At 39.4% G+C, this 25,471-nt stretch overlaps 1 protein-coding gene across 11 annotated transcripts in view; it reads left to right on the plus strand.

Moving 5' to 3' along the window:
- The window catches only part of ZMIZ1 (zinc finger MIZ-type containing 1), a 361,162-nt gene that overhangs the window by 220,881 nt on the left and 114,810 nt on the right, over positions 1–25,471 (plus strand). For all 11 annotated transcript variants that reach the window (XM_054831980.1, XM_054831987.1, XM_054831983.1 and 8 more), the window contains one exon: positions 7,400–7,505. In XM_054831980.1, the coding sequence (XP_054687955.1) occupies positions 7,400–7,505 (106 nt within the window). The remainder of the gene's footprint in view (positions 1–7,399; positions 7,506–25,471) is intronic.

Consider the following 25,471-nt stretch of genomic DNA (forward strand, 5'->3'; position numbering starts at 1 on the left):
GAAAATCCTGGAATTGAGACTGTTGAGATTTTTTTAGGTCATTTTAAGGGGAAAAAAAAAAGCTGCTCTTAGTTTCACGGTACAGAAATCTATTTTAGCTCATCTGATATGTAATGAAAAATATAATTGATTTAAAAATTTATATATTTAAAAAAAAAAAAGACAAGGACAGTATCTTTGAATAATGTCACATTTCCACAACCAGATGCCTCAGACAGCAAAAACAACGAAGTCGAGGTAATGCTAATGTGTTCGTCGAGGTATCTGCTGCTACATTGACTTCACACCTGGCTGGGTTCGTTATGTTTAAGGCAGAAAAGTATGTAATCAAAAATCAACTTGTGACATACAAAAAAATCAGATTTCAAATCAGGTTAGGATCTGAATGTGAGTAATTACAGATGGAAGAGTTGGTTCAGCATATCTATATCCAGAAAATGGTAGGATGTAGCTGCCCATTAGAGCCCTAGAAATGCTGCATTTAGTCTTTGTATCCAGGACTTCCAGTGCCAAAAGTTCACGTGGAAGAAATTCTGCTTCCATCGTCCTCTGCGTGCATTTGTTAAGCACACAGTTTTACGTGTTTGCAGTGCATCACAGCACTCCAGGGCTGTGTACGTGCTGTACCGTCAGTACAGCCAGCAGGCACAGAACACTCTGCTTCCAAACAGCTCGTAATGCTACCAAATAACTCCAGTATTGCTGGCTGTCATATGACCTCCAGCCCTTTTTTTAACTTGATTTTCTTAGTCAAGACATAGGGTATTTTACAACTTCAAAATATACGTTTGAGATGTGTTGCTGTCCAAAGTAAAATGCTTTTGGAATTCTTTTATCGCTTTCTTCATATGATGGCTGTATGCTTCATCCCTATAATTGTTCAAGGTCTGCCAGGACTCAGGTGGCAACAGTATTGCAGTGACCCAGTGATCAGCTGGCTTAATTAAAGCAAAATCCCTGCATCTTTCCTTCTGGGAGAAAATTTCAGATGGAGATGGTTGAGTATAGTGACCTTCTGTCTATGTTTATAGTTGTTCGAGACATGCAGAGGAGAGGAGGAGGATGTAAAGGAGGAGATACCCTTATTCCGTGTGGTTTACTTCACTGCTGCAGGAAGTGGCAAGAATAGTAGATGGCAGGAATACAGGTGTTTTTTATTTTGAAAATATGGCCTTTATCCACCTAATGGGGTGGGAAATATATTTTAAGAAAACCCTAGTTTGAATACAAGGGTTCTGTAGTGTCTCTTACATTTGCAAAACCTACTTAATGTCTGTTTTCAAGCATCAAAGGCAAGAAACTAGTTAATGATATAGAACTTTACTCATCTGCTTTGATTGTCTGTATTGTTGAGGCAGCCCTTCTGCAACTGGAGTGTAAGAGTCTCATCAGACCAGGACTTCAGATCACACAGATTTCTTCCTCCCTTTCCTCTCTCTTTTTTTTTTTTTCTCCTGTTTGAGGCAGATCACTGTTCATGTTGCAAAATTCCTCAATTTGCTTCCTGTTTATCTGATCTTTGTGTGTTACTGAGGGGGAAAAATTACCATCTACATTGCAGAATTCTAATTACAAAATTTCTGCTGTAGTCTTCAAACTGCATTCAGATAATTTCAAGTATGCACAAGTGGTTGAACACAGAGCTGTCTGAACTAGCAATCAGCTGGCATTTTTAGTTTTGAGCAGCCAGCAAATTGAATTGGTAAAATTCATTCTGATGCCAGCAGGGGGGGGTGCTCTTGACTGCTGCTAGTTAAGAGATTCATTGAAAGTGCAACATAATGGGAAGGGAGTTTTGTAATAAGCAGTCATATAGCTCTCTTGATTAACAGGCCTGTTAGGTTAAGAGGTACATTGTTGCAGTACTTCGTGGTGTGATGACAAGAAAAGCAGGGAGTGGAGATTTCCATGGTGTAGCTCCTTAGCTACAAAAGAAGAAAGGAAGAAAAAGAGGGGGAGAAAAATAAATAAAAAATATTTTAAAAGTCTTGCAGTTAAATTCAGCAAAGAGAAAAGAAGTTGGTAGCCGAATTTCTCTGCTTTTCATGTTATTAAAACCTCACTGTCATCATTTTCCCCTCACTGTCAATGTCCCTGAGAGTTCAGGCATCTGGAACTCTGCAGAGCTGCGTCACAGGCAGTGAATGCAGTGTCTCAATAATGAATGCAATATTATTCAGATTAAAGATTTTACAGGTTTGGAGTGATCAGATTTTCTTATGGGCGGTTAATGTTACAGTAATGTTTGTTTGCAAATAAAGTATAGGTTCCTTTAAAGACACAGCTTGAAATAGTCAGCACCATATCTAAGTTAAAATAACAGCTAGGTGTTACAAGTGTATGTAGGAAATAAGCTAGCTTTTATAAGGTCTGTCTCAATTGTTATTGTAAAATAACAGAGAGATATTAAGCGTGGAACCTTGAGTTAGCCAAGCACCTCTCTCAACCATGATCAAGGATAATGATCTCAATTTATGATTGTGGGTGGTATCACTGGCAACTATGTCTGGGGTTTTTTTTAAATGCACTACTTTTCAATAGAATTTTAGGGCATGTATGCTTAGGTCAACTAAGATACACGCTTATAGCATTGCAGAATGAAGTCATGGTTGCACACATGGTGCCACCTACATGTTGTTTGAGTTTTTGCCAATGTGCTCAACTTGAATTAGCAGTTAAGAGACAGCCTGAGTATGTTTGCAAGTGGTACCGTATCATTTAGCCATAACATTGAGTGGATGATTGAAACTGTGTTGACTCGATCCCATCTGATCAAGCACTGTTACCTGAGCAAGATCAAAATCATAGGAGGTTTCAGACTTGGGAGAGTTCCTGGGACAGGGTTCAGACTGAGCTGGGTGGCTCCGGTCAGCAGCAGGTGTCTGGAATCACTGAGATTCAGCTTGGGACAGACCTAAGGGAGCATGGTGTCTACTCTTCTTCGCCAAGCTGGAAGTATCATATAGATACTATTTCATCTACTATAAATCCCCCTACCCCCCGAACTCCAGGGATTGATAGGTAGCCTGTTCCAGTACTTGATGATCTTTAATACCTAAAACATGTTCCCAGTATTTATCCTTAGTCACTGGTGCATTGAGTAGATGGATTCTGCTATGTGTTCCTGATTTTCTATTTGGGCGTTCGATTTTTCTTTTCCGTCCTTAGTATTTCATATGTGTCTTTGGCCTGGTTTTTGGAACATTTTTTCAGTTTATAAAGATTATTTTAAACTCCTATCCTGTCCTCTTAAGTGTTTGCAGACTCTTCTGCCTGTTATCATTTAGAAGTTTTGCAATTTACGCTGTTTCCTTGTCCAAGTCACGACTGAATACATAGAAGTGACCTGTGTCCAGGACAAGTTATGATTTGACAAAGGGACTATTAATTAATAATCTGAGTAAAATTTATAATACTGTCATCTTGGCTATGTTCCTCTGTTATGACAGTGTCATATAGGGCAACGTCAATATTAGAGTTAGGATATGTTACATCCACTATCTTCCTTACACTTAGAAGGCTAGTTAACTCATCGAAGAAGAAAACTGCACTATGCTGATGGATTCATGATGTGCTGTATTACCTAATATTTGTTCAGTAATTTGTTTTGTTGTCTGTCTGGGTACCTGTAATTTCTGAGATTCACCTTTTTACCATCTTAAAACCAGAGATTTGATGTGTCTCCAAGGTCTCTGTCTGGAATGAATTGCTGGAGATAATCATTAGCAGTTAGAAGGTTTGCCCGGGCTAGTTCCTTTGAGGCACTCTAAGGTAAAGTTCAGCAGGGTCTGCTGACTTGAATATATTAAATTTACCAAATGTCTTGTAGTTAGTTCTCTGCATTTTTTTGATCAGATTCCTATGATGCATTTGTCATCTTGTTTCTGAGAAATCTCCATGTTTATTTAAAATGCCAGGAGGTCCCTTGCATATAGGTTCACTGGAGGAAAGCCTTCCATGTGCCGAGGGAGCAATGTCAGACTTCAGTAGGCAACATGAAACAGAGTCTTTGGAAGATATGATCTGTTCTATTCAACTTTCGTTTTGAAATAAAAGGAAGTCTTTAGCTGTCACAATTGAAAGAAATTATATAAATACAGTTAATGCAAAAATTTCTAAGCCTGTGAAGAAACTGGAAATAAAAAGCCCTATTCATGTTAACCAAGGGGATCGCTGAGGAGTGATGTACAAAAGCCAAGGGCTGGGGGAGAAGGGCACAGAGAAAGCCCTCTTGAGCACAGTTCAACCAGTTTGTTTTACAGAGCCTCTTTCTGCATTTAGCAGAGTGCATAGAAGAAAAATTTTGGTGGAAAATTACTCTTGGCAAAATGGAAATTTTATTAGAAATGCCTGTTTTCTATTAAGTAGCTGAGGGTTTTGGTGTTCTTCTGAGAGGAAGAAGGGGGGTTTGTGCAGGTTGTCAGTGGGAGCACTTTCTTTCAAATTTAGATTTATTTATTTATTTTTGCTAAAATGAATTTGTAATTTGTTTTCCCTGACATTTTTCATTAAAAACTTGAGCAATAATTAACAGTTTGACTAGCTGATTTCTCTAGACTGGCAAGTTCAGATTCCCCGTGGTCATGCTTAGTCTTCTGCTTGCAGTGCTTGCTAAGGTACAGCTTCACCTGCTTTGAGGTAGGCTTTAGCAGGACAATGCCATGGCCATCGGTCACAGTCAGCATTGAGGCTGTGTGCCCTGGCACCTGGAAGCTCTGTTTTTGGCCACAGTGAGGTACAGAGCAGAGCTTTCTCTGGAAGAGGAAAATCAGAAAAGGAAACGGATGTCAAATGAGAGTGCAACAGATTTAGGCCTCTGCCTCTTGTTAGGGCCCACACTGACCCAGACCTTGCAATCTGTTCAGCAAAGACACTGCAGTCATAGATTGGCTTTCATGGGCTCAGGGTTTTACAATTCTCTCTATTTCCTGAGTTACCTTGTAGAATTTTTTCCATAATTAGCAGATGTCAGTTGAGAGTAGTGATTTGGCCTCTGGCCAGCAGGGTCTCAGTATTTGTAGCTTCATGTTTTAAAATGAACCAAGCAGACAATGTGTTTCTTACGTTACCGTGTGTTCACTGATGAGCAGGTGTTATCTGCCTTTGTTCCCATCCAGTTTCAAAATAAACAGTTCAATGATAACGTGCTTTTTCCAAACAGAAAATGGGAGGGCCCTTTCTTCTTTATTTTCCAGACCTGATTAGCACTCTGAAATGCGTTCCTCTGTAATGGTACAGTAGATGATGCCTGAAGGAGTTTAAGTAGTGTTTACACATTAATGAGGCATTGCCCTCAGGAGCCTTTAACAAGATGGGTTTTTTTCAAGGAGCTAGTTCATAGTGGCTGAACTGTGGTGATACTGGAAGTAGGAAGGGGGAAGAGGTAGTTTCCAAATACGTGTCTTCCAGATCTCATAGCAGCCCACCAGTCTTGACTCATATTGCAAACTTAGCATGAAACATGAGGTGTCTTGTTGTTCTGCTGGTTTGCTTTTGATTGTGTTTTTTAATTTTATCTTATTTTTGCAAATTTGGACCCAGAGTCTTAGCCAGAATGTTAACAACAATCAGACTTTTAAGCATAAAGGATTAAAGGCTGATCTGTCAAGTTGGGAATGTTTTTTGATTTTGCAAAAATAATTGCATTCTTTGTCACAAATTATTTTTTCTTCCTATCTAAAACTTAGAATTGTAATTGTAAAAAGAAACCAGAGATAAAACAGTAGGTGTGTTCTAGGGTTGTGTATTATTGTACTGATTATCCCAAATTCTCATTTCATTTCCCTGAAACTCTCTACTTAATTTTGACATTGGGAGGGTTAAAAATAATTCAGGGAGGGGACACTGCCACCTGATAAAGTCATGTAACTATAATTTCAAAATTAATGGGAACAACAGAAACAACAAAAATCTACCCAGGAACTTTTATCCATGCGAATTCTTTATTAAAAATAAATTTGGTTTTTAATTCTTAATTAGGAAAAGTGAATATTGGAAAAAAGTTCAGAATAATAAGATTCATAAAATAGTGTTGAGTGGGTAGGGCAGAATAGTGCATTTATTTACCATTGGTAGGTTATCATCTATGTTGGTTCTTCACTCTGTTCTATACTGGTGGTTTTTGGGGGGAACCAGTCCTGGACACAGATAGTTGCAGTGTCATTAATTTAGAAAGAAGCTTTCAGATGGAGATAGGAGTGGGAAAAGGGTATCTTCTTGTATTGCAAGCTATTTAGGATAGGGACTTTCTTTTGCTTAACACAAGGAAAGGGAGTTCTGTTTCTTGCAGAGTTCCTTGACCATTGTTTCAATGCAAAGCAGTAATGGCAATGTGTTTTATCTATGCCTCTGAAGTCATCCTGTGCCACTGGAAGGGAATATAAAAGGTCTGCTGTGTACAGCTTTAGCATAGTTTGCCAGAATGATCACAGTAGTGTGGTTTTATATTACACAGATTTTTATGAGCATACATTCTTGGCTGATAGCTGAGTTGCTGGCCTGGAGAAACAGTTGACTGCTTTTCATACTTAACCTCAGTCTTTGATTTGCCTAGTTTTGCCAGTTCTCCTAGATCAGTCAAAAAGAAAAAAAGGAAAAAAAAAAAAAAAAAAAAAAAGAAATCTTCTTTCCCTATTTAATGTCTTTGGCAAATACTTCTGCACAGGCCTATTTATTCTAGAACTATAGTGAATGTGCTTCCCAATATGGTATTGTTGAAATGCATCAACTGTGACACTGATCACAATGTAGGAGAACACTGCCTATCAGTGTGGAGGGCATTTTAACCTGAAGGACCTGGGCACTGCTCTTCAGAACTGGTCCAGGAACTGCTTGTGACACAGAGGTAGGGACTTCTGAAGTCTCAAGTATCATAGAACCATAGAATGGTTTGGGTTGGAAGGGACCTTAAAGATCATTTAGTTCCAACCCCCCTGCCGTGGGCAGGGACACCCTCCACTAGACCAGGTTGCCCAAAGTCCCATCCAACCTGGCCTTGAACACTTCCAGGGATGGGGCATCCACAACCTCTCTGGACAACTTCTTCCAGTGCCTCACCACCCTCAGAGTGAAGTAGTACAGTGAAATGTATTCTGTACATTCTTTGCATACATTTCTTTTGCATTATTTCTTCTGGAAAAGCTTTGTCTCTCCAACTTACATGGAACTACCAGGCCTTTCTTTTGGCGAGTGGTCAAATAACCAGATCACCAGAAGACTCTTGTTTTCAGTTTGCTGTGCTTGCACTCTAAACCACTGGAGAGTAATGCCTCATACCATGTTTGTACTGTGGTTATCACAGCAGATTGAGTTGCCTAACATTAGTGCTGATAAGCAGGTTAATGTAACTTTGCAAAGAGCTCAAGTAACCCCTAATGAAGCTTTCTCTTTCCCTTTGCAGGTGGTTAGTCGAGTGGCAGCTCAGCAAGGATTTGACTTGGATCTTGGATACAGGCTACTGGCAGTATGTGCAGCCAACAGGGACAAATTCACTCCAAAATCAGCTGGTAGGAAAAGCCTTTTTTTGGTGTATTACTGATTCTTGGATGGTCATGTTCTGAATAAATGCTAGCTGTGACTCTTGCATTTTTTAAAAACCAAAACCAAACACATATTTGGTGGTAATAGTGCTGCTGCTTTTATCATTTCAGTGGCATGTTGTCCTGAGGATACTTGACTTTGGAAATTTGTAGTTTCTCCAACTCATTGCCCTGTTTGATCTTACAGATGAAATGTTACTTCCAGAAGCATGGGTGTTTAGTAATTTCATGGTAGCAATGAACACACTAATGCCCCTCCATCTTGGGAAACCATTGATTTTTGTCATGCGTCAACCTCTAAATCTTTCACATTCATTCTACGCTCCCTGATATATCTGTTGCCAAACTTTTATTCCTTGACTGCATATGACTGTGCAAAAAAGCACCATGGTTTCTTGTACATCTAGTCATTAGGTTTAGAATTTTGAGCCAAGAGTAGGTGGCAGTGCTATAGCATTAAGTAGCCATTTTTCCAGTATTTTGTGGCAATAATCTGTTACGGGGCTCTGATAAGTAGCAATATTTGATCATGATGTATTGCCATTGCTTGTCTGTATAGTAAAAGTAGAAAAATGCACTTCAGGGTCTTTCTGCTTCTCACGTGTTTGATTTAACTGGAGCATTTAATTCTGGTTCTCCTTTCTTAGCTGATGAATGTCAACATAATGTGCACTGGCTTGGAAAACAGGCAGATAACTGTTCCATTCCAGACTGACCATGGATAACTCTTCTGCTTAGTACTAAACTGGTATGCAGTCCCCATTTCAGAACATCAGAAAAGGTTACCTTCTTCCAAAACAGTAATTTGTAGCCAACTGATTGGGTGTTAACATTTCTTTTCATGTTCCTTTTCAGTTTTTATCAGCCCCAAACTTCTTTACTCATGGCTACCTTTTGTCCTAAGTGCCCTAAGCTGTTCCTCATGCAAAAGTCACTTTCATGTTACGGCATATTCACTGTGCTTACTAGTTGATTTTAGTATGGGAAGGGACCATTAATTTACTAAATGTTGAATAAACTGTCTGATTTTCATCTGGGAAAACTGTGTGGAAGATAAAACATTCAGTTGACCAGGCATAATCTCCCTTTTTTCTGAATTTCTACTAAGTTTCTCCAATAGTTAGCTATCACATCGCTTGATTTATTTTTTTTTAAAGCTTGTCAAATGATTTTCAGCTATGAGTGCATTGAGACATTAAAACTTTATTTCCTTTGAAAATATACCTATTAAAAGTAGTTATACCCCCTCTCTTGCCAGTTCTTCCTGAGATGTGTCTCTATCAGTGTGTTAGTGAAGGTGAGGTGGTGAGTCTTTGGATCTTTTAATGTCGTAGTCCTTTTCCTTTTAGGGCTTAGATTAGGGGATAGTCTTGAAAACTGCTGGCCAGTTGTCACGTCCTAGAAAAGCTTGGTGTCAGTGTTTGATTTCTACCAGTAATTACTTTTTGGGAATATATGCTTTTTTTTTTTTCCCCAACTCATTACCCTAGCAGTCTGTACAGATTTCAGTCTTTCCATTGTTAATTGATACAGTACTGGGAAAGCTGGTTATGAGATAATCTTCTCTCAGTGTATTCTAAAAACCTTCTCAGTCCTATTTCCCAGTTGCATATACAACTAATTTATTTCCAATCATCTTAAATATTTGGTTTCGCAACTACTTTAGTTTCACCACATATACTGTTGTTTCACCAGTTATTCCAGAGATTTCATTGTGCCCATCCACACTGTTTTAGTGCTCTTATTATCTGTATTAAATACTTATATTTTGGGGCATACCATAACATATTTTGTGAAATGTCACATATAGCCCCTACTCTAAGGATGCCACATTCACATACGATCTGACAGGTACATCGTTGAATGGGCAACTTGAAAGACTGACAGGCTGGGATTACAAATGTGAAGTCATTTCAGACTGTCCTGACTTTTTTGAAAGGGTTAATTTCTATATCTGACTGCATTAATATTTTCTGATTTCTAAAGCAACAATGGCTCTGCTCCCTCATATTCAATTTTTCTAAAAATGTTGAGATTATCCTTTGCTTTTTTTTGTAAACAGTGTGCCTCATTGAAAGCTGTCTTTCATTATTTGCTTAAGTTGTTGTCAAGGGTGCTTGCATGTTGTTTTGAGTAACTCATTCTTTTTTCTGTTACATCTATTGAAAGACACCTTCAGCACTTCTTCCAGTCACTTTCCTAGAGAAATCCCCTGATGTAGATATCAAATGGCATTATTTTTAATGAATAAGCATTTGTTTTTCCCCTTCCTCCAGGCTTAAGAGGAATTTACAATAGTTTGAATTCATTCCTCCAAGTATGAATTTAATGCTGCCAAAGAGATTGCTCTGGAAACATTTTTAATCCATATTGTTTAGTGTCTGGCATTCTGAAATGTAAGGAGAAAAAAACCTTTTCTAATTAAACCACATTTGAGTAGGTGAACACTGGGGAAAATATTTGCACCAAATCCTTTCAAGTGCCATCCGCTATTAGTACCTCTTTATAGCTCAGGACAAGGCTTGTTGACTGATGTCCTGCAGGCTGGGATGCCTGGAGTGGCCTGGCAGTGGTGGCTGGCAGGCTTTGCAGCTTTGCTGTGTGGAGCAGGTGGACCACCCCAGCCTGATGTCCCTCAGGTCTGCTGGTTTGCAGAGACAGCTGAAGCAGTGCAATTGGTAGTACTGCTCCTGTCCCTCCGGAGACTGCCAGCCTGAGCTTGCTCAGGGACCTGTACTGGCAGAAGAGCTCTTGCTGGTATGGCTTGTTTTCTGTTTGGCTCCCTGAGCTGGCTCTCTACAGGGCCCCAGGAGAGTGAGGGTACCCATGGCAGTGCCCGAGGGTCTCGGTTATTAGAGCTGCCAAACTGGCTCAGCTCTATGGGAAACCCACACCCCTGGCTCATGCAATTGGCCCCATGCTGTTTCATCCCAGTTGGTTTAAGCCGTTTTGGTGGTAGCTCCCTGCTAAGCTGCAGAGGTTGAGGAGTGATTACAGGAGCTTCAGGTGGCAGATCAGAGTAGAGGCAGGCATGGGGAGAAGCAGGGAGAGATGAGAGGCTGGAGCCAGGTGAGACAGCCTCAGCCGGGCGGGGGAAGGCAGGGGCACACAGACTAAGAGCTGTCAGCTCCTTAGCATTTCCCATCCAGGACCCTTTGCTGTTGCCGAGACGTTTGATGTGGTGCTTCTTTTACTTGGCCATTGAGATAGTTAGCAATTAGCTAATACAAATTGTTTTGGAGAATGCCTTAAGGGGAGACCTGTGTGGCATGAAAAGTATTAAAAAGTTGTCATGTGTGCTTTTAAATAGTAAAGATGATTTAATGACTGTGCCTTTTGTCTCTTCTTTCTGGTGTTTATACCTGAAATAATAGCTGTGCCTGCTTTTATTCTTCTAGCCCATGCTGCTGCATCTGGGCTGCTGCCTCAGCAGGAGCTCAAGTACAGTGTTTCCCACCCTGAAGACAAATTACAAAGCCTTTAAAAATGTATGTGTCTCTTTCGGTGACAGCTGCTCCCCAAACCTTCCACGGCAAATTCCTTTGCCTTGTTGTGACACCTATAGGGAATGGCCCAGCAGGTTAGCTGCCTGCGCATTTGCTTTCAAACTGCAGCAACCTCAGTCGCTCTTAGTACACGAGTGCATGGGTGTTTGTGTATTCTGGGTTTTATTCCTTAAGCCTGAAGGAGACGTTTCTGAATAGTGCTTGCTTGGACCTTTTCTGAGCACAATATCTGCTGCTTTTGTCCTTCCTATAAAAGATTGTAAGTGATTTGGTAGCTTTACTTTAAGGTCTGCTATTCAAGTAAAACGAGTTCACCGATCAGTGTTTATTAAAAAAAAAAAAAAAGGAATAATTTTCTGTTCTGAAATATTTTTTTTAAAAAAAGCTTTACTGAGCTACTGAACTTCATTGCTCTGGTAGCTACTTTTGCTTTTGTCAGGAGGCCAAGCTGAGGCCAAACAAGGGGATGTCAGAATGAGATCATACAGGGAGCTTTGTCAGAAAAGGACAGTGTTCACTATCTCTGTAAAGAGAGGGAGGGAGGAAGGAGCCTGAGGGCAGAACTGTGCAGAAAAGGTACTTCAGCAATCACTGAAAAGCTGCACCAAACAAATGCTGCGATAGCTTGGATGGGCAGCTAAGTGTTAGATGTCAGATAGCAGCGATAGCAACCCTTTTTTGATACTGCTTTGTTTTCAGTCCCTTAGGCTCAGCCCGGTGTGCTTTTGATTTTACTTTTCAAGAGCAGTATTACTTTATAATCTTAATTTTATATGAAGCATAAACTAAATCTTTATGATATTTGAGGATTTTACATTATGTTCTGTTTACTTGTTTAGCTTTCATCATTGTAATATAACTGTAAAATAATAGTGCTGTTCTTAGTGGATCTGATACCAAACCTGTGAATAAATTGGATCCCGGGTTAACAAAGGTATTTGCAGTGAGAGTACTGGCAAATGGTGGTGGTTAAATACCACTGGACACGATACTGAGATCTAAGGTATGTCCTGATGAGACTTATCATCTAGCATGTTTCAAAAGCAATAGTATAGATTGAGCAAAGTGTATTTTGGTGTATTATCAAATCAAACTTATAGAAATGAAAGAAAAGGAGAGAAGAAATGAGGCTGCAATATGAATGAGGAAAAGGTAGAAAGTGAGGATAACCTCTAGATTTTGGGGGACTATAAGACTAGATGAATGATTTGCCTCAGTTTCCGATAATAATGCTCGCATTATCTGTGGAGACAAGGCAAAGCAAGGCAGCTAAAGGGATTACAAGTATAGAATGGAAATTACTACAGCCAAGGCTGATGGCATCCCTCCAACTTGAAGGGACCAAATGGTTGACATGCCTGTGTTTGGAAAGAAATAGCATATGAATTGTCAGTCTCATGCCTCATGAGCTTTCAGCAAATCAGTCAAGTCAAAATGGTCTCATTTGACTGGAGAAGAAATACACATGCTGTACCTGTACTTAGGAAAGTAGCTGATAAGAAGAATGAGTAAGACAGCTTTATGAGAGCAGAGTAGAAGACCTTGGCTTGGGTTGTTCATGAAATGAAAGTGGAGCAGAATTATGAAATGTATGTAAATAGTAACAAATAAATAACTTAGAACAAGAAGAGCTATGAAGCTACAGAACAGTATTGGAACAAAAACATAGGTGTAAATTAAGTCATTGAAATAAGGAGGAAATTCTGACCTGCTAGGGCAGTTGCATTTGGAGAAGGTTTTCAGTTAGAACGACAGCAGAGAGGGAGGGAGCAGATGAAAGGAAAATGGAAAATCAAACTGCCTTTTTAAAGATAAAACTCAATAAACGTATGAAACTGACTGTATAATGTGGTTCTTGATGTAGTTGGAAGCTGGCTAAGAACCTTTTATCTATGTAGTCCTAAATTCTTGCTACATTTCCATGCAGCTGTCTGATCCATTGGTACTTAGAGTTAGTGTCCTAAAACTCTCCACTTGACACTCTTCATTAAAATAAAGGCATCATTTTCTTTTAGCTGTTACCTTCTGAAACAGCTTTTGATGCAGAAGGCTGACTACATTTCAGGTGACGTCTAGGTTCACTTCCCTGCTCTTAGCACAGATTCTCACTGTGTGCCCTTGGCCGCTTTGCTCTCTGTTTTGTAGTTTTATATCTTTGAAGCAAGGATAATAATACACCTTCCATCTCACTTATATTTGTCTGGTTTAATTAAATTCAGTATTATGCAGGACAGAAACTACCTGTTCCCCTGTAGGTATGTATCCAGTGCAGTGGAGCCATGGTTTCAACTGGGACATTTAGGCTTTGTTGTTATACAGATAAAATAATTCTGTTCTGGAACATATATTGGCAAGATATACTTTTGTTGCAACTAATGGTCTCTTTCCTAAATATTTTATAGTATGGATACTACAAATAAGTGAGTAATGCATTCTTAATTCAGATTATGGGGTTAGTTTCTGTTAATGAAGTTGGCACCTCCCCTTGTCCAAAGGGAAGCACAATCAGTACTGTTGCTTAGTGGCAAGCGTCATTAATTCATGTCTGTAGTCTGTGACAGCCACACTTACATTGATCACAAGGAAGGCACAGTGGACTTCGCCCATTTGTCTTGCCCATAAGTTAACTCAGAATAAAATTCTAAAAGCTTTGCAGTTTGGAAAATTATATCCTGTATCTTGAGCCTCTGTCAAGTTGGCTTGGCATGCAGCAGAGTTGTCGTCAGGTCTCAAACATCTCGAGATGGAACATCTGAAGAGACTGCAGAATGACAGATGCTCTTCCCCACTGGACCTTACTTGTTCGAGCTGTTCCTGTTCCCTTCCTCTGAGACATCCACTACTGATGCATTTGGTCTGCCTTCCAGTCTTAGAAGAAACACAATCACACTTGTGTCAGACTTTCATTGTCCTCAGGCTGGCAATTCCTCTTCATCTTTAATGTGAGTTTTAGGGCCTTATGATATATCTATGTGGATAGGTATTATTTTGCTGGAATGGAAATTCACTTTTTTTTTTTGACATTGACTGCTCTGGTGTGCACTTGAACACTGATGTTTGTAAAGGAGGTTGCATGGCTGAGCTGCTGCTTCTTTATTCTGTCTAGCCAAAATATCAGGTGGTTTATCTGGCCTGTTCGTTTTGACATTTGACAGGTCCTTGTTACCATGGTACCAGTTCTGACTTTGGAAGACATAGCGGTAAAACTCTGTTGCCAGGTTGGAACATTTTTGCACTAATGTCTTTACTGTAGCACTTAGGAAAATTGCAGAGACTCAACTATAGCAACAAGCAAGCTCTGCTGTTTTCTTAGTCTGGGCCTTGGATTTTCCTGAGGCTGGTACTTACCTGAATGCTCACTTTGCTGTGGATTTGAAGTGTGTAGTGAATTAGCTCATCATGCAATTCCTGGGCAGTATCTTTTTCTAGTGTGCACAACAACACACTTTCATTTGGACTGAAACTGGCATTCTTCAGACAAGATTTCTGTTGATTTTCTATCACTGTTTTCTGTCTTCTGCTTCAGGGATCCCATATGTGCTGAGAGCAACTGAAAATTTGGTGATAGAGACAGACTAGAGCTTGGTCTCAGTGTGAATTCTGACGTTTTATTTTCTGTTCTTGTTTTGAGTAACATATCTGTCTCTCTGAATACAAGGTAAGTCACAAATGGAAAGTAAGAAGGGAGGCAGCTGTGAAAAACATACATGTATTCATGGGAGAGAAGAAAGGAGACTCTTCAGAATGACATTTGCCCTTTACAAGTTACCTTTTCTCAGCTTACAGCATGCAGTCCTGAACGTGTTCCCTTTTGAGCTGCAGTGCATCCACATGTACCTCGCTGCCAGTGCTCTTTTATCAGCCTGTGTGTCTTGGAGGCATTCAAAGAAGTTCACGAGGAGTCCAGCTATGAGAACAGTACCATAGCAACTTCCTCGGGGATTGGTAGTTTTTTTGCTGCTGGAGGGCTGAACGACTGAAAGCATGAACTGTGCAAACAGATCAGATCATCAAGCTCCAGGACAGCAAGTTTACTTCCTAAATACAATTGAGATTCCACTGGTCAAAATTTCAGATCCGTTCCTAATTCCTGCAGGTTCGTCTGCAGCATGTAGTCAGCCTGTTAAGAAAAGTTCTTGCTCTGAATACTCTAGAGATGACACTCTATGAAACACGCTGCTTAGTGGACAAGATGTTGTATGTAGTATTTCTCTTTAAAAAGAGAGATTTCTGTACTGAGAAGTCTTACTTAATAAGCGTTTTAGTGTTTCATCTTTTTCAATGCTCATGTTCAAGTACACCTGTTAAAGTATGCCGATAGCAAGGTATTTACGTAAGTGCTACGTAATAAAATACATTCATTTAAATATCAATTAAAGAATAATCAAAGAATCATAAGGATTCATCATCGTAGATTGTTCTAATTTGTATTAGTCTTTGTGCCTCTTCATGAGAGGGAATTTGAGGAGAAAGACCACAGAATAACAGAAAATAGATTTGAAGAGAGCTGTTAAGTAATATATTCCCAAAACAAATGCAGTATTGTTCTTATAATGTGTGCTGTTTTTCTGAGAAGTTCAGTAGAGGTTAATACGTTCATGTTTGATAAGGATTCTGGATTGTCTCCGTTTTATGGGTTCTTTTTGTCTCAACTTACTTAAGTTTCAATAACACATGTAAAGAAAACCATCAAATTGGCTTTCCTCTGCAGGTTTTCCAGATGTTGAGGTAAATACTCCCCTTTTATTTTTTGATAGTCAGATTAAAACTGTAAGGATATTTGTGTCTCATAGTGAACTTTTATGAATACCCCAATAAATTCATACCTTCCTTATTTATTCCTGACACATCTGTATATGCTAAATTATGCTCTGTAGCAGTTAGTAATAGCACCTGACTTGAGGAATGAATGGAAGAAATAAGATTTCACTCAGGGGAAAAAAAAAGTCATGAAGTTTAGTAGCTTAACAATAATAAGACCCAAAAGGCGTGAATCTGAAACTAGAAACTTAAGTTGGTTTGAATATTATTTCTGTGACTTAAACCAGGCTTTTAGGAAAGTCTGGATGTGAAGTCCAAGAAACAAGTCTATGGTGGTGAATGTGTGTCTGCTCCTGTAAGATGTCTCCATAGATGTAGTTGTTGTTGGGGCTCAGGGCTCATAGATGGGATTTCCTAATGTGCTGAAAGGAAAAAATTATCAGGCGTTACGATGCCTGGATATTGTACAGTCCTAAGCAAATCTCTTTGAGTCTTTTATATGTCTGTATAGTAGGTATATCCATTGTACCTATCCTTCGTTGTTGTGAATATGTATTTCCTCTCTGCACTGTTACAAGGAACCAGTGTTTCTTTGTGGTTTGTATGAACTAAGTATCTGCTTGACTTCAGAGAGTCACTCTCCGCAAAACTGAGTGGTAGCATTTCATACAGAACCTTAGGTTCTATGAGATAATGTGATCAAACTAATGGTTAAATGCAACTCCCTTCAATATATTTCTTATTTCTTTGAGAAATGCCTGCATTTAAAGTGTGCTGGGGTTACTAATTGTAGTGGACAGAACAAGTTAGGGATTTTTAAATCCTGCCTCCCTGCCTTGTCATTTCCCAAAGCCCCATTTAGGGCTCTGTAGATTCAAACCTGCAGCCACAATCACCAGTCCCTAGATTCAAGTTCACAGACATTTTAAAACGTGCATCTTCTAAAGCAAGCTCTCACAAGTAACATAAATTTAAACATTTTTAAAGGCAAATATAACTGACTTGGCATTGAATTAAAAAATAGAAACCTGAACAGGGGTTGCTCCTGAGGAGATACATTGAACACTGAACATCGGTGTACAGAGCAGGGTATTTGTTTCTTGTGTGATAGCCTCCCCTATGATTGTTTAGTCAGACCCAAATGACATTAATCTTGCTCACTCTGGAAGATACTGTCTTTCCATCACAGAAAAAAGCAAATGAAATTATTTAGTGTATTTACTATAGATGCAATTTCAATTAAGGCAAAGGACCAGAGAGACCTCTAGGTTTGCAGTGTGAAAAATGATTCACTGACAGTCTAAAATGAGATTGGGAGATGTAAATTGTTGGAAACTTATAACAGTGCTGTCTCCCACTGGGAATGTTGGAGTGCTCCTAGTGGTCCTTGAAAAAACAGATACCATTGCAAGCAGCAAGGGATTTTGCTTTAGAGATCTTCTAGTATTACTGCCAATTGTGTTTGTTTCAAATAATTAGCAGTGACTGTGACTTGACCAAAGGAAAAAAAAGAAGGTATTGGAGTTGTGTCACTGTTGTGCTGTCTTGAAAGCAAAAGGAAAGACTTCCAGTAGATTTTTTTTTTTTTTTGTTAGAACCAAAATTGTGTAAACCTCCTTTCTCTGTTCTGTTATGACATCTAGCATGCTTTACAGGACAGCAAACTGTTTTTAAACTCTGATTTAAAATTTAACTCAATTTAGCTAAATGTACATCCAATACTTAGGATGAGCATCGTTGTGAGCTGGAGAAGGGCTAGACTGACATTGTGGTTTAGCAACTGTCAGAATGGAAAATTTAAAAAATGTTCTTCTAAAAGACAGAGATTCTTTTTTCAGTGTGTGGAAAAATTAATAGGGAAAGACAAAGTCTTTGGTTGGAGCAAATTCAGTGTTCGTTTGATTCTTTGCAGCCAGATACTGCTCCCAGCTCACAGTGATAGAGGTAGAAGGTGGAAGCTCCTCAGCAAGGCAGTGGCAGTACAATATGATAGCTGCAGCTCAAGGAGTTCCTGCCTCTGTGCTGCTCCCCATTATGTCAAAACAATTCTGTGTGCTTGGCATGGGATCTGGGGACCGATCTGCCTTTTAGAGAGTCTTGATAGAGGGATGGGAAGAAGTGTTGTGTTGCCTGTTTGTTTTGTGTAAGCAGGATCAGCCCCCACACAGAATCATTCAGTGCCTCTAAAGGACAGAAAGCTGTGGTTTGAAACAAGAATAACATCTGAGACCAAAGTCCTTAAGCCTGTAACACAAAGCTGGTGGATCATCAAACCGCTGTTGGAGGCTCAGTGAGAGCTAGGCTTCAAGCAGCCCTCAAGTCCTTAGGAAGGACAGCAGAGTGGTTTTCAGCATCCCTTTAGAACAACTACGTATGCAGAGGCATTTCAGCTTTTTTTTTTTTTGTCTTTTATTGTGATGTGTGGTGGAGCAAACATTGAAGGTTATGTTAGAAAAACAGAGGGGAGATCCTGACTGCCATGTCTAACTTGGCACAGTCCCCTTTAGTTCAGTCGGCACTGCAGACTGCCAGACTTCCGCAGCTGAAAGCATGTTCAGTGTTCCTCATATTTTCATGATCTGGTAGAATTCCCATCTTTGTGCATCAGTGACAAATGTATGCTTTTGCTCAGAGTGGAAGAGCTAGCATCTCCAACGCTGGGGAGGGTTATGTTTTCAAATCGAGGGAATAATTTGCCCCACATTTAATTAAATCTTAAACTTGTCAATCACATAGTCTTAAACTCTATAGAAAGATGATGATGACCTCTAAGGATAGTATTCAAAAGGCTAACACTGATACATGGCTGACAGTCTCTGCATGATACAAATCATTCTGGAGAGGAATTTTGTAGAGAAGAAAATAAAACTAAGCTGAGGATCTGGAGGGAATGTGAGCCTATATGTGCATCTATTGTGAAGTAAATATATTTGGACTGTGGTTTGAAAGCGTACTGGAAACTTGGGATAGTCAGATATTAATTATATACATTGCCCCATGAAAGGAAACGGTTTATTCTGCAGGTGCCATTTAGTTTACAAAGGTTAAAAAAAAAAAATAATCTGTAAAGGATCATTGTTCTATTGTTGTATTTATTTGCATATGTGATGTTTTTTATCTGCCTTTCATCTCTCGGTCCAAAACTCTTTACTTATCATGAGGTCAATAAAGCTAATAAAGGTCGCAAAGAGATTGAAAATGTAAAACTTCGCTTGAGAAAGCTCACACATGCAGAAATAGCTATCTTCTATAGCAATGTTGGAATTTCTTTTTAAGGTTCCATGTCTAGAAGCATTATTTGTTAGTGATGCTTTTTTCTAAGCTCTAAGTCTCCCCCTCTCCAGAGAGAAAGCCTTGATTGCTGGCTGCACAGAATGGTGAAAAATTGTAGATGCAGTGGTTTTGGTGTGCACAAACCAAACGTCACCTGTCCTGCACATTAAACAGGGTCTATTCTTTTGGCAGCTGTTTGTAAGTTTTTAAAGCAGTAGAAGAGTAGAGACGACAGAGTGGAAATAGGTCTATTCCTTTTACTGATGCAGCAAAAAGATACGGCGCAAAGAAGGGAGAGGTCACAATATGGGAGCAGAGGAAAACGACAGTGTATGCCTGCTCTGCCTGCAAAGCTGGCGAATTCTAGACAAACAAGTGTAGCGTAGGAGAGCCTCAATCTTAGGCTAGAAATAGAAGTTTTAGGATGGAAAATCAAGATGTGTCCAGGGCAACCCAATCACACGGTAATGCAAAATCCAAAGTAATGGGAATGGGATAATGAAGTTTTATGAGATCTGCAGGTAATGATGTGGTCTCAATTATGACATGTGCAAGTGTATAAGCAAGTAATACTCTCATACTTCAAATTGCTAGCTAAATGAATTTTTTCTACATCTCCTTCAACCCCAATATGTCAACCTATCTTAAAAAACTAAATTACTTTAAAAGAATTGTATTAGTTCTGTCACTTAAAGCACATTGCTTTAATAATCCAACTGGTATCTTTTTCTGTTCTTGTGTTTCCAAATGCACTCAAGAAGTAGATGGATAGTTGATTTCTTTGTACCATCAGCTTTCTCTTCAGTGTAATTTGAGGCTGGAACTTTTAAAACTTTTTTCCAATGTTCTTTTGAAAGCAGAACGTTAGGTATGTGCCAAGAGTTTTTGGGTAAACGAAGGACTAGCCATCTTGCTACATGCACACAGTTGTAAGTGAGGTTTCTGAAAAATCACGAAATCAGTGGGATTTCTGATTAATATTTTTCAAAGACCCGTTGGTATTTTAGCTATGTATTTACCAGTACAATTAATGCAAACAGCATTACAAATCCTTTGCTGTACCGGTTGCTCGGCGCAGCTCAGGCACCCGACAGTCATTCTGTTAGTGGTGCACCCTGGCGCAGTGCAGTGGTCCCACCATGGATTGCCGCATCTTCGTGCAGAGGGTCGGGGAACCCTGCCGTGAGCTTTGCAGATGAGGATTGTGATAAACAGCAGAGAGTCTTCAGAAGTACTTGGGGTTCCTTGTTTATTTTGAGTAACTCTTTCTGTAGCGTTTTCCATAGTGAACTCACTTCTTTGTTTTCTTACTGTTTTCCTCCTCTCCCTCCACTTCTGTATCCTTCCAAAGCCACCTTTAATTGTAGCCTGCAGTTAATAATGGCTGTCATGTATTCCAGGTTTTAAAAGGCCATAAACACAGAAGAATGGACTGAAGTATCTGAGTTAAAAGGCTTGTTCAAGATGCTATCTGTGTGCTCAATACAATTGCATGAGCATGTTAAAAGCCATCAGATTTTCCTCTAGAGGTGTTTAGCAGAGCAGCTTGGCAGGAGCTGGGGCTTTGATCTTGCTGCTTTGCTCTGGTGTATGTGTGCTATGGAGGCACCTAGCTGTCTTTTGACCTGTGGGACTTGAACTGTTATTTCTGTTGTCTGGATGAGTGGTGTTGGTGTTCTCAGCTTTCTTTGTACAGTTTTCTTTTTATCTTTATTTATTTATTTAATGTTTAATTATTTTGTGTTTCTATTTACGTGGCTTTAAAATATCATGGATTTTGGGACCTAAAAGCCATCGTTCAAACGAACAAATAAGGTATTTACAGCAGGCTCTGCCACACTGTAAGAACTAACAGCGAAAAAGGATTCCTATATAAAATTAATTTCTCTGTGAAGTAGCTGCTTACTTGGAAATTTTCATTTATAGTATGTGGAGCACAACTTTTTGCTCTTTATTTACATAAATGGAAAAGATTGTCTATTTTTTTTTTAAAAAATCTGACTTACAAAAAGAAAGACTGGACCACCTAATTTACAGTATGAGTGAAATAATTCTCCTCTGTCATCATTCTTCAATTGTGAAATTGTTATTATTCAGGAAAGCACTTAGGTCTATGCTTATTTTTTTGAGACATGCTTAGCCTCTTTTTGCATGTTGTGAGTGAAGATGAGTTGTTTAAGTGCATTCCTGAGTCAGAACCTTGGCACTAATCCTTCAGTCACTGCAAAGAATAAATGAGGGGCAAAGACAAAGGGCCAAATTAAAATCAACGAGATTCTATTCAGATGGGCTCTGCTTCAGCAAGCACATATCTAATTATAAGCACACAAGTAGGCTCACTGACGTCAAAGTTAATTAAACTGCTTAAATTTAGGCACATGCTTAAATTCTTTGCTGAATCAGTATTTTTGAGCCAATGAAGTAATAGGACAGCATTGCTGGTCCAAAGCATGATTTTGTGGATGGGAAGGAGTTTAAATTCCCACTTTCCTCCAGTCAGTTCTTCTGAGGTCTGCCTGCTGGCATTTTATGTGAGTCACAATGGTGAAGGCACGTGTCAATATGTTAAAGTTTCTTAGAGTGTTTGCTAATAATACCTCAAACATGACAGTTGGATCCCTGTTATTTTTCAGGGACCTTTCCTCCGTGCAGTGTGCTATGCAGTATGGCAGGACTGTGCCCAACACAGTAATCTTTGCAGCTTTGTTTTCCCTGATGCTACTCTTAGGAAATTAATCCCTTTGTCCAGTCTCTGAAAGCCAAATTACTAACTCATTTTCATAACAAAACTAGAAATGAAGAAAGCATGTAGACAGAAGTATTAAATGAAGGATGCCCATCATACAGAAGAAGCTTTGATTCCTTTGGTTTCATTGTTATTTTAATTTATGATGCCATAAAAAAATGACCCATCATTTGTTGGCATTGAATCACTAAGGACCTAGTAAGAATTTCCCCTGTAGGAGTAGGAAGGACAACATGATGGTTCTTACACAGAAAAAAAGACATGGGAGTTCCAGCCGCATTTCGTAAATGAGCTGGGACTGGTTGTGAGCTTTTAACTATGCTCCCTGCCTAAATAACACCGTAAAGTTGCCCTGATGTACTAGCAAGGGATTAATCAGGGAGGTACACTGCAAAAGATCAGATTTCTTCCACTTGGTAAAACTCATGCCATGGGGACTTAGGGGCTGCAAAGGAAGTTAATATAGTTATCAACAGCAGTAATTTAAAAAAAGAAAAGCGGGTAAGAGTGCTAAGTAAATCTAGACTTGTGTTTTAAAAGATACTCAGTGTTTTGTTCATGTGTACACTATCTACTAATCACTATTTCCTGGTAATTGCCTGAGTCTAAAGCTTAAATTTAATCATCTTCCTGTAGATACCAGAAAATCACATGTATTCATATCTTTGTGGTTTCAAAGAAAAACCCCAAAAGCTTTCCCTCCTGGTGACTTCTGCATCAGTTTCACCAATAGTGCCTGAAAGCTGTTTCTTTTGGAAAAGTGCTCCATTACCTGTGCAGGCTGCCTTGACAGAGAATGGGTATCCTTGAGTATTTGTCTAATTGTGTAATTTATTTCATGTCAGTTAGCAGCTATATTCAGAGTCTAGAGTGGCGTGGTCTAACAGGTGCCTTATAAGTCAAGTCAGACTTTCAGTTTGACTTGGTTCCCTTTGCTAGGTGAGGTAAAGTGAGGAGAGAGGGAGCAGTTGTTTGAACAGTGAATGAGAGACCGTTCTCTAATGAGAGAGCTGGGCTACTGTCAGTGACAAAGCATCAACTTTCCTCTGTTGGGTATCTCCCATGTTATCCTCCTCTCTCCTGTAGCAGCTCATCATGCTGCCACAGGTCAAGAGTATAACCTGTAGAGAGTCAGAGCAGCTACTGCAACTGCTGAAGTTGTGTGCATGGAGTTAGAGGAAGGAAGCGACCCATCGTGCAGCTTTCCCATGAATAAACTGTAAATTGTCTTTTTTGTTGGACAGCATCTCAGCCAGCAAAGTAGAAGTAAAACTCTGGCCTGAATGGTGGATTTTTTACCTTCTTTTTTGTAGGGTATTCCTTGACTGTGTCTCCCTAAGATGATGATTTAATTAATTTAAACCAAGATATTCTGTTACCAGTTTTCTTAGATTATTTTTTTCCCAGTCATATCTCCATATTTTGCATACTAAACGGGATTACAGTGTCACACTATATCTGAAACACTCATCGTGATAACAGAAAGATCAAAGTGGGGGCACAGTCATTTTATGCGTAGAAGTTGTCTAAGTGGATAACAGGTTACAGTAGAACCTGTAATAAAATCAACGAACTGGGCAGATTTAGTTATGATTAGAGCATGCTACTGGAGGTCTAGAGTTAGAACTGCGGCTTTGCTAAAGGCTTGTCTCTCTCTTCTTCACGGGCAGCTATCTGGATTTCCATTCTTAGTTACCCTAGATGCTTCAGAGGGATAGCGGGTGGCTTTTAGAGCTGTCATGCAATCTCTTGTTTGCTTGAGGACTTTGAAATCTTTGTTTGGAAGCATCTCAAATATAAATATTTGAGATTGTATAAAAACAATCAATTGAAGAGAGAACACAGTCATTTGCCAACCACTAGAGAGAGTTCTTTGAGGAGCAAATCCATTTCCCGCTCTTCATTCTTTTCCTTTTATTGTCTTTCTTTTTCTGGGATTGCTGTTAAGGGACAGTTAAGAACAAGTGCTACAATCTGTCTTTCATACATTGCAGAGAGCAAGAGCATGAGGCATCTCATGGACTCTAAGAAACAATGCAAATCTCGTCTTAAGTGCTTGTGACAAACAACCATCTGAAGTGAATGTATATGCAGGGTCTGTGCAGGTTGAAGTACTCCCGCTATCGGTAAATAACTTTCTCATTCAAAAGGCTAATCACACATTCTTATTAGAGAAGCTAAAGTGGAGTGTCTCCAGAAAGCATTGCTTTCTGACCTTTAAAGCAGTTACCTCCAGGGCAGAGTGAAGCAGGATATTTGCCTCACTATCGACTGTGACATTTCTGTCCTAAAAATAGATCACTACAATCCTGTTCTGGTTCAGACTGACACCCTCTATGGGTATGTAATATTCACTCAAGTCCTGATTTTCAGAGGTTTTGGGTAGCTGGATGTGCCAGACAGAACGCTAAAGCCTCCAAATTGGGCCAATAAGGTGAAAAAAGAGGAAGGAAAGTACCTTACTGTATTTTCATTTGCTGTTGTACAGAAAATGTTTCCCATGGAAATCTTTAGCTTGATCTGAGTGTGCTGAGATCAGAGATGATTAATCCAGTTAGCGGATCCTTCAGCAATGGAAAGTGGCTGCACAAATCTATGTAAACCAAGGGATCTCTTCTATCTCCTGAATTTACATAGTTAAGTGTTATTATGTTCTTAGCTACAAGTATATGGGTTTATTCTGCACCATAATAAATGTCGTAGCTTAATAGTATCATATTTTAATCATGTAAAATAGATATTTACTCATACTACTAATATTCTTTGGATGTCTTATGCTCTAGATTAACTGTTGATGAAATTTAGGGGTTTATGCTTGTGCATGCTTTGTCTATATGCAAAAATCAAGCATTTTTATGAATACATTCTATTTCCCACTAGTTTTGATGACTGTAAAAGGCACTAAGTGTGGACTGGTTGAAAAATGTTAACAAAAATGAAAAGTTTTATAATGCCTTTTATTTATTTATTTTCCATCCAACACTGTTAAGTCATCCGAGGGCACGCAAACAAACGTACCAATCCTGTTTAGCCAAAGCTGTGCTCACCTTCGTGTAGTTGAGTTGCTCCTTTGATATCAGTATTAAATGATAACATATGGGAGTTATTGATCATGGGAATACCAAGAATTAATCTTTACAGCAGAAAAAACCCTCTTTTTCAGTGGGGCATTCAGCTTGGGCAAGCTGACATGGTTAGATAGAGATCAAGTTTTCTCTCACTAAATCTGTTTGCCTACATACGTCTGAGATCACAGGCTAAAGCATTTGAGGTCCCGATACGTCTTTCAGTGTTTTCAAGAAGAATTCACCAGCTTTTGATGTCGGGGAAGACATATTCCCCATTAGTGCCCTTGGAAAGAACTGGCATGCCATTTCAGCTTAGAGCGGCACAAAGAGCTGTGTCAGATCCCCTTCGAAGTGCTAAGATGACACAGTGGGAAGCGGAAACTGTAAGAGTACGGTTCCTGGGGGGAGATGAAAATCATATAGAGGATTAGTCATTTGTCTAGCTCAGGCAGGTAAACACAAGCACTTGTATGGATCCACCAGTCACTGGCACGGAGGACACTTTTAGTTGAAGATCTGTTTGAATTAGCTGTGGGACTAACCTTTTCTGTTTGTGTGTCATCTCGGATAGCTCTTTGC

This window comes from Grus americana, chromosome 7 (genome assembly GCF_028858705.1).
Source record: "Grus americana isolate bGruAme1 chromosome 7, bGruAme1.mat, whole genome shotgun sequence".
Lineage (NCBI taxonomy): Eukaryota > Metazoa > Chordata > Aves > Gruiformes > Gruidae > Grus > Grus americana.